This window comes from Cryptomeria japonica, chromosome 5 (assembly GCF_030272615.1).
Source record: "Cryptomeria japonica chromosome 5, Sugi_1.0, whole genome shotgun sequence".
NCBI classification, from domain to species: domain Eukaryota; kingdom Viridiplantae; phylum Streptophyta; class Pinopsida; order Cupressales; family Cupressaceae; genus Cryptomeria; species Cryptomeria japonica.
Genome location: NC_081409.1, coordinates 383,976,782 through 383,987,387, shown reverse-complemented (window position 1 = coordinate 383,987,387; position 10,606 = coordinate 383,976,782). Strand labels below are relative to the sequence as shown.

General features: G+C 35.6%; 1 protein-coding gene across 1 annotated transcript; it reads left to right on the top strand.

Moving 5' to 3' along the window:
* The first annotated feature begins 294 nt into the window (after positions 1-294).
* On the top strand, positions 295-861 carry LOC131054129 (uncharacterized). Its single transcript, XM_057988587.2, has one exon. It carries the CDS (start codon positions 295-297, stop codon positions 859-861), a length of 567 nt encoding a protein of 188 aa, XP_057844570.2.
* The last annotated feature ends 9,745 nt before the right edge of the window (positions 862-10,606 follow it).

Genomic DNA, 10,606 nt, shown 5'->3' with positions numbered 1-10,606 from the left:
ATCTATTTCCCCATATGAATACAACACAATATGATATTCGAATTGATCTTCAAGAAATAACAAGTGTGACCGGGTAACTGTGGAGCCACCAAAAAGTGATAACGCCGGTAGACGGGTTTGCAGCTCAACGACGGTGGGCGGGAAATAAGAATTCTACTCTAATCGATAACCGGGTCTCCCGGTTTCTCCGTCAAGCCAGGAAGTCAAGAGTAGAATAGTTCTCGCCGGCTAAGACAAAAAGGGCTATATATTGAGGCAATCAGCTCTCCTCGGTTTGACACACAGCAAAAATCAATGGCTTCTACAAAGTCTAGATCCAGCGCCCCTGTTCTGCCTCTCACCTGCTTAACCCTTCACCGCTCCCAATCCCCCAACCGCCATTTCTACTCTTCCTCCTCTCCTTCTTTCAATTTGCATACTTCTTTGTCCCCTAAACGTTGCCGTTCTTCACCTGTGAAATTCGATTTGGCGAGATCCGCTTCGCCAAAGAGAAATCTTCACGCCCGTTCCCCTGTCCGTGTGGTTTCGCCCAAAGCCGGGCAGAGAAGGCCTGTTCCGTCCGCTCCAGCGAGGAAGATGTGCCTGTGTTCGCCTAGCAATCATACAGGTGCGTTTCGTTGCAATCTTCATAGAAATTGTCCTTCCTCCGCCTCTCCAAATTCTCAGCTACACATGCGAAGATCGGCCATGAAGAACTCGCTGGTAAGAATCGGCAGTGTGGAAGGAGGACAATGGATGAAGAAAGCACTCTCTGCGCTCATCCGCCCTTCCTCACACCAAATCCGAAGGAGAACGTCTTTCCGCCCGCAACCTAGCAGGCTCCGCCATGTGACCAGAGCGGAAGACGTGGCTTTCTCTTAAGCCCTTGCTCAAACCCTCGCTATCTCAACGTACTACATAGCTCACGTTTTGGCCGGTCAAGAGCTAAGCAGCAGCATACAGTGCCAGAACGGCGCGCGGCTTTCTCATTTTCTACCAAGGGTTTAGTCATATTGCTCCATGGACTGATATAAATTACGTGGACTGATATAAACTTTAAATAGCTACCTATGCTATCAAAGGCTGGCTGAGTATATAGTAAAATTAATATCAATAGAAGTTACAAGTCATGGATCTAAATTGTAAATTGTACATGAAATCCTCCCTCAGTGCTCAAATTCCAGTTTTTGTTCCATGGCGACCATCATTAATTTCACAAACCCTGATACAGTACAGTATAATTTTTATCATGTGGACAATACTGCAAATGATAAAATAACAAATTTGGGGCAGAAATTGTCCGTCATAAGTAACGGGAAATGGACAATTTATTCTTAAAATGAGAATCGTCGTACGCTGATGTCTCTGAGGACTGTAATTTTATGCCGCGGGAAATGGATTATCGCTTGGTTTGGGCATCGGCCTGCAAGTAAGGAATTGATTTCTCTTTAAAGGATTCCAATTTCCCGTTACATTACACGTTGCCGTTTGGATTCTGCAGGAGCTACTTGACGGAGGTAAAACACCCTTTGGAATTTCTTATATTTGACTAAATATATTTTCCTTGATGTTTTTTGGGTCTATTTAGCTGACGTTTTGTTGGCATGTGAAGCTTTCTAACGCAGGTTCGTGTGGGGTAATTTTGACCCATATAAAAGGGTTCTTCGCTGCCAATTTTTGACTAGGGAAACTAAAAATTAGCTAAAATTGACTCAATCTTAATTTCAAAGTTATATGTTAATGTCCACTAGTAACCAATCCTAATTATTATTTCGATGCTTCATAGGGGAAGAAAGGGAATACTCATTATGTCTTTGAAGGGCAATTGTGAATAGATAATATTAATAAAATATTATTTGATAGATGAAGTCAATTATTAAGTTTTGGTTTCAAATTGCAATGAAATGTTATAATTAATAGCTTAAATAAAAAGCTTTTGTAAAAATTATGTATGCTTTATTTTTACAATGTTTTGGATCATATTTCTTATTTAGTTAAGAATATAGAAATGATCCAAACTATTATGAAAATAAAGTAAATATATTATTTTATATGAATTTTTTATTTGATCTTATTAATTTTGAAAATGTAATGTATACAATTAATTATTAAAAACTATTTTAATGTGGAACAAAACTTATACTTGAAGAATTTCAAATCTCTAATATAAAATTAAGGTTATGTCTTAAGTGTTCGCTAATAAAAGAAATTTTGTCATTTTACTATTGCAATCTTCATTAGAGTATCTAACACTCAAACATAAATGAAAATATGATCTTCACATGTCCATGAACTCAAAAAAAAGGAATCATAAAAAATAAGTATAAACAAACAAGATCTAGTTTAAAGTAAAACATTGTCTATTTTGTAATTTCTTCTCTATGTTTCACACTCAACTTAGTGTTTTCTATTATGGTATGTTCTAGAACTCATTTGCTTCCCTCAACCTATTACCCTCACCAAGTTGTCAAAATACTCTCTTTGACTTAAACATTTCTTTGATTTTGATTTTAGTTTTTTCCCACTTGGATACTAACACAATCATAGTACAAAATAGTTTCTATTACAATTAGTAGCGTCCTTGACATTTACATCATTTATAGAATAGTCAAATCTTGTGTTCACACCTTGTAGGGAACAAAATCCACTTTTTGTCACTTTTACTACATCTCCGTAATGATTTTTAGAAAATTTAATCTCTTAATTACTAAAATGGTCAATCATCCTCTATTTTTCTTTTTTTCCCATGAATATTCTCTATAATAGTTTCTTCCATTGTTTCTCTAGAAACTCTTTAACCTCTCTATAGCCTTTCTTAACTCATTTTTATAGTTTTAAAATCCTTATCGCTTCTTTTATTCTTGGCACAAATTGGTGATCCACTTCCTCAAATCTTTACACACCCCTAAATTTTGAGTCGTGGCTATCCTCATGTCCCCATAATCACCTCATGCATACACACTGTCATTATAGTAGCAAGTCGATAAATTGACCCTACTATTCTAAGGCTATCACAAACTATAAACCTTATAGGCATTTCTAGTTTCTAAAATTTACATTTATTTGTCTATCATGGAACATCCTAAGTGAAGCACACACTTCCAAATTATCTCAAGCTATGGTAGGCTTTAAACAAACCAAATAAGGATTGACGGAGGAAGGCACCCAATTAATCATAGATAATTTTCATGTCTTAGATATATGGTTTTAGCTAATCTCTTCATAGAAGCATCTGAATCTAGATTTGCAAGCACAATGAGAGTCCACATACCAATAGACAACTTATCTTAAAGTTTAACAACCATAAAATCAAAGTTTTCCATAACATTGTTCATGTTAGCACCATCATCAAGATGCCAATATAGTCCTTATGAATATGTACAACTATCAATTTCTAATATTTTTTAGCGTACTAGTTTTCAACCCAGTATGCTATCATAACTCAATATTTTATCTTCATAAATAGATTAGACACTTTTGCAACTTTTGACATTAGTTTATTATTAGTGTAAGTTCTTGTTTCCTTTTATGTTCAAAATTATTTATATTTCCTGCACATAGGTTTATGTCTACTTAATTTATTATAAATAGTAATTATGAGGGTAGATACCATCTTCCATAAGAGATGTGCATAACTATCATCTATGCTTGGCAGTTGGAATTACTTATTCTCATGAATGTATATGCCGCTATTTTAGCCATTTGTTCATCTCTTACTAAGTAGGTGAACCATTTGTTTAACATCTTCCAAGAAGATGTATCTCTCATGTATTTCTAGTGGTTTGAATTACTCATATTGGTTGTATTTACCTCACTTTAGCTATATACAACACTCATCTCTCATTTGTAATGATGGAGAGTGAGGTTTCTTTATGTACATGTTTGTTGTATTGTTGAAAACTAGCTCCATTTTTAAATATTTTTTTTATCTAGGATCATTCATTAAATAGTTCTATTGTGTCTATTCTTGCATTAGGTCTTAGATAGTTTCTTGCTTATTTGTGGAATCTAGCATGGTATTAGAGTATGAAAAATGAAGATTTAGAACACAAAATGAGGACTCTTGAAAACATACATTTTAAATACTATTCTACAACAAATGTACACCTCAAATTAAGTTAAGGAATTGAACAAAAAGGCAAAAATAAATAAGAGTTTTCTCACCCACTCCTCCTTGTTGTACACACAAGATGTGTGTGTTGTGCTTCAATTGATTTATGCTTGAGAGGTGGTAAGTGATTACTCTTCAAACCAACAACATGACTTTACAATCCACTCTTATAATAATAGCTTCCTTGAGGATCTATTTATAGATTGGATAGATGATTGATAAAGGGTTGAAATTGATCCAATAGATCAATGGATAAGGATGTTTGAGAAGATTGGAGGGAAGACGAGCCTTTAAATGGCGCATTTTGATTAGTATGCTTGAAGAGGTCCAAGATCAAAAGTATTTGGATGATTGATATTTCCTTGAAAAATGATGAAGGGTGAGGATAAAAATTGTATTTTTAAGAGATATATGAATGATGCGAATTTTCTTTGAGAAATAAATGGATATGATTTGATGAGAGATTTTGTGGGGAAATGGGAGCATAGGCCATGGATATGCATGACATGTGCAATTTTGACCACTACTTAAGAAGGCTTTGAAATGTACAAGAGGATTAATTACTCAACTAATTATTTGAAAAGGAATTTGGGATAATTAAATAAATAGTATTTATTTAATTTTTTGAAAAATGGTGAGCTTTATTAAATAAATATTGAATTTATTTAATTAAGAATGAATTAAATAGGAAAGGTTGATAAAAGACAAATTAATTAAATAAGATCGACATTTATTTACATAATGTTAAAAAGATGGTCAACTTTTAAGATATCAATTTTTGTGATTTTTTAAAGACCATGTAGCATTTTTGGCTACACCATTGTGTCTACAAGGATTGACAAAAGTAGATTAGGCTTTCATTTGCCTAAATCAAACTTCAAGAATCTAATCTGCAACTTACTTTTGTTTGTGTATGCATGCTTGTATTTGTAGATAACACATTTTTTAAGCATTTTGGTACCAAATAGACCCTACCATTGCATTTCAAATATGTCAAAACCTATAATGAATATAAAATATATTAGAAGTAGAGATCCTAGTGTAGAGGGGAATATTTTTTGGTTTGGTATTATTCACCTATATGGTCATACCATTGTACCAATAGTAGTACATGTGTGTAGTAACATTAAATTGGGTAGAAATTTTAGTAGTTTTGCTATATTGATAGTCTCTCCAAATTTGGCAACCCTCTAAAGCTACCTAACAATTTTCTATGTTTGGTAATATTTTTAGGTTTATTAAATTTGATAGATTTTTTAAATATGGTAAACTATTCAAATCTAATGGTATTGATGTTGTTATATGGAGCCTAATCAAACTCAGAGGTTAAATTTTCCCCTTCTATCGACACAGTTTCTCCCCAAAATTATTTAATGGGGGTTTGGGGGCAACACCCCCGAGGTGGGGTCAAGAAGCTAAGGATTGGGGTTTTTCTGTAGAGAAATTTGTATCATTTTTGCAGTGGTATTGAGTTGCAAGGGATTGCTGGTTGTAATCGGTTCGATTTGTTGGATAATAATATTGGACTCTTTGTTTGGTGGATGTAGCCCGAGTTTGGGTGGACCACGTTAAAAATTGTCTCCTCATTATTATTATTTATGTGTTTTTCATTCCTCTGTTTAATCTTTATTTGCATATAATTGATATTTTCTGCATGCAATTCCTAACAATTGCTAAACTTGTAATTTGAAGGAAGCAACACCATTGAACTTTTTCTGTTTTGAGGGTTAAATTTAAATTATCTTATCTTGCTCATTTGAAGGGCTTTTAGATGCATTTTTTTTTATTTTGGGCATTTTTTCATTGGATACATGCCTATGTAGTTGGTTATATTTGGTTTTCTTATTTTCAAGAATTTAAGTTTTATTTGATAATTTTTTTGTTTACTCATGTTTTAACAATTTGAAAAGCCCACAACTTTCACAAATGAGCTTCTTTCTTAGTGTTTTTTTTAACTCTACGCTATGGTGTATTTTTTGTTTTTATTATGTAAGCACATATTACATCCGAATTTTGTCCACTTTTGGACTTTATAAAAACTTCATTGATCTAGTATTTTGCATTATAACATGCATAATAAATAAAATTCTAAACATTGTAATCTCTTGGGGGTCATTTCACATACTATTGAGGGATGTAGGGAGACAAGGAATTGTTTTGCACTTTTGTTTTACTGCTTGTCCATTTTTTCCATTATATACCTTTCAACCTTAGTTATACTTCCAATCTTTACATGTTACAACTACTTTGAATAGAATTCTTATTTTTTAATTTCACTCAAATGTAAAAGATACCATTAAAATGCATGGGAACAATTCCCAAATCTATTGATGTAGCAAAAAAAAAAGTAGGACAAAATGAGATGAGGTTGTTGTATTTTTAGATGTCTTCCTCCATCTTCAAATTTATTATTTCATGTTGAATCTTTAAAGACACATATTTAATATTGTTAAATTTACCTAATTTATTTAGAAAATAAAATATAATTGTTAGGAAAGCATGCATAATATCCACATGTGAAATCTATTTCCTACGTAACCCCATGAGAAAAAATGAATGCATACAAGCCTATAAAATAACAATAATACATAGATCAAAGAGACAAGCTACAAGATAACATGAGATATACCTTAAGAAAAACCTCAAGAGGGAAAAACCTAGCCTCCAAGAGAATCCATAATTCATCTATTATTTAGCAATGAAATAATGCATACACTTAAAAAGTTGCAGTGAGCTTGTATGAAACATCAAGCCTCTCCAATACATCCTCCATGTGTCCAATTATGAATCTACACATTCCATGCCATGCTTCACATATGCACTTCTCAGAAAGACTCAATAATATGACAACCACTCACCAAACCAACCTTAACCACTACACACGTTCTTTCTTATATAAACTCAAGTTCACAAAAATACAACCAAGTGGTAGGATTAAACCATGTGCCTCAAAACCATGAGAACATAAAATCATTGACCCATGTAATGTCCCGAGCCCATACAGAGGTTGTCTTTTGTACAGTGGAGTGGTCTGAGTGAACCCGTACGGTGGCTGAGAAGGTTGTATGATGGATGTTGTCTAGCCGTACGGGGTGTACGGTAGTGGTCGTGCGGTGTGTGAATACCCGCTGGTAGATGTTGTTTGATCATACGGGGTGTACGGTAGGTGTCGTATGGTGGGTGATTACCTATGAGTTCCGCCCTTAGAGCCCTCTAGATACCTCATCAGCTCGATGTTGCATGGAGGCATGGAATAGATTATTGTTATGCCAGACACAAGAGATTTAGATGAAGATTCGAGCATACAAAGATAAATTATATTGATAAGATTTGCACAACAAATTACACACTCTAAATAGAAGCAGAATAGGGTGAGGGATGAATCCCACCGAAACTACGGATACCAAGTAGGGAGGGTCTTTCACCTCCAAAATGGTGGACAACAGAACTCCAACTGGAATTCGGACAAACAAGAAAAGATACTAGATTCGCATGCCTACAACAATGACTAACTCAGCCATATATATGGGCTCCAGAAAGTTTCTCAAAGGGTTACAAACGGGTTGACACAGCAAACATAACTTAACTAATAAAATAAAAAAGGGGGCCCGAAAGATTTTATTATTAAATTTAGGGCCATACAATAATTAATATTATTTAATTATATCGGGCACATTACAAATCCTCGCTGCCCAAAGATTGCTTGCCCTCAAGCAATCCATCATCAAATGATTTGCCCACTGCAGAGATCTAGGGTCCCAAACCAACCGCGAACAGCGGTAGCCATATCTGAAATCTCCATGCTGCAACATGACCACATGCACGCACATGGAAGTAAGAGACAAGAGTAAATCTCCCTCTAGCTTCCGCTGCTCCACTCTGATATAATTGTTGCCATACCCAGAGTCGCCAATATCCCTCTGAATCCAATCATAAAACACATCGATGCCCAGATCCCAAGCTATCATGCCATCATACCAATCAGTCCTTTCCCAATGATGGTCGGGAATCTCAAAAATCATCTGCAATAGGTTCTTCTTATGTAGATGTCGCTCTTCCTCATGGAAGAACAACTTGGCCACTTGAACTGCCTGGCATCTGGTGGAGATGGCAAAGAAAAGGGAATATTTGGTCAAATGATCTACCATGATGAAGATGCAATCCTTTCCTTGCACTATGGGAAGCCTAGTAATGAAATCCATCAAAATGCTATCTCACTTCTGGTTGAGGATTGGCAAAGGCTGAAACAGTCCAGCAGGTAAGGTGTGCTTGAATTTTTTCTGCTGGCAGGTGGAGCTTTCACGCATGTACTGCAGAATGTCATTCTTAAGGCCCTTCCAAGAAAATTTGTCTCAGATTTATCTGTAGATCTTTAGATATTCCGGGTGGCTGGCCAGGGGAGACTCGTGCATTTCTTTTAGAATTTTTTCCTTTATCTTGGACTCGGGCACCAAATAGATTTTGTCCTTGTAGTAAATGATGTCGTCAACCACCTTGTATCTGTCATCCTGCACTTGATCATCCATCAGCTTGCATGCGAATGTATTCTTGGAGTATTCAACCAACAAATGTTACTTCTAATCCATTGAAATCTGGGATAGAGAACATATGGCAAGCCTTCTAGCAAGGATCTGGCAAAGCTCTTGCTGACTTCTTAACTCCTTCAACGCATCTATCAATCCTTCATTCGATGTCATGATTCTCCTAATAGCTTGGTAGAATCACCAGCTCTGATACCACTGCAATGTCCTGAGCCCGTACAGAGGTTGTTTGTTGTACAGTGGAGTGGTCTGAGTGAACCCGTATAGTGGCTGAGTCGTAGGGTGACTGGGGTAACCAGAAGGCTTGGTGTCGTAAGGTGATTGGTCGCTCGTACAATGGCTAGGAAGGTCGTATGGTGGATGTTGTCTGGTCGTACGGAGTGTACGGTAGTGGCCGTGTGATGGGTGAATACCCATCGGTAGATGTTGTTTGGTCATATGGGGTGTACGGTAGGGACCGTACGGTGGGTGAATACCCACCGAGTTCCACCCTCTGATCCCTCCAAATGCCTCATCAGTTTGATGTTGCATAGAGGCGTGGAATGGATTATTGTTATGCCAAACACAAGAGATTCAGATGAAGATTCGAACATACAAAGATAAATTATATTGATAAGATTCACACAACAAATTACACACTCCAAATAAAAGCAGAATAGTGTGAGGGATGAATCCCACCGAAACTGCGGATACCAAGTAGGGAGGGTCTTTCACCTCCAAAATGGTGGACAATAGAACTCCAACTGGAATTTGCACAAACAAGAAAAGATACCAGATTTGCATGCCTACAACAATGACTAACTCAGCCATATATATGGATTCCAGGAAGTTTCCTGAAGGGTTACAAATGGGCCGACACAACAAACATAACTTAAATAATAAAATAAAAAAAGGGGCCCCAAAAGATTTTATTATTAAATTTAGGGCCATACAATAATTAATATTATTTAATTAGATTGGGCACATTACTCGCCATATTTAATATTGGATACTAAGTTCTCACAACATTAAATATTTTTTCTCCAATTAATTATTTTGTCTCCCATGCATAAAATAGGTAACCCAATCTTACAATACAACTTTATAAGTGATCCCAAATAATTACCTATGTGGATAAAAACATCACCTAGATGCACCACAACTAAATAATTATTTAATTACAAAATTATAAATCATTTTATGCAATGGTGTACAACGCCAAATACTAACATTCTCCCACTTGTTATATGCATTATGTTTCTAGGGGTAAATTCAGTCATCAATAATCATATTATAAGAGTGAATCACAACTCTAATATAATTATAAATACTCCTAAATGAAAATGAAATAATGTTCAATCAATTAAATATCAAAATGAAATCTAATTAAACTCCCTCAATTGATATAATTGTTGGCAAATGCACACTCCAATGAGAAATTGTAGGTGATTGAAGGTATTGTCATTGATGGCAACCTTGCAATCCTATGATACTAGAAGGCACCGACACCAACAGACTCAACACCGGCACACAGATCATCGACACCGAAAAGATTGATCACTGACACCCTGGCCGACAGGAATTTTGTATTTAATTGTAAAATCTTTTGTAAGCCAACTTGGCAGATTGTAATATGACTCATATATGTATGAGATCATTGTAGATCATTTAGAAGTGATAGAAGATGGAAGGATTAATGCAGACCTAATATGCGAATTGTAAGGCAAATATTGGATAAGGGTTTATGTATGTAGCAGAGCTTAAACTGGTACTGAATCTAGCATAGTAGATGTTGATCTGAAGCAGTACAAGACATTGGATTTGTATAATCCATTTTGTAAGTCAGTGTGACTTCTTTTTGTAATTGAGCAGTGAGCTCTAGGCACTTGGCCTTCCTGCATGTGCAGGCCCCTATTGTAAACAGTAATATTCTCTTATTGGCCAGTAAGCAAATATTGTGGGTCACAAATCCCACCAAGGTTTTTACCACACCGGG

Bases quoted from the DNA above. Each gene is read 5' to 3' on its own strand.
- LOC131054129 (XM_057988587.2), top strand. From the start codon at position 295: ATGGCTTCTACAAAGTCTAGATCCAGCGCCCCTGTTCTGCCTCTCACC.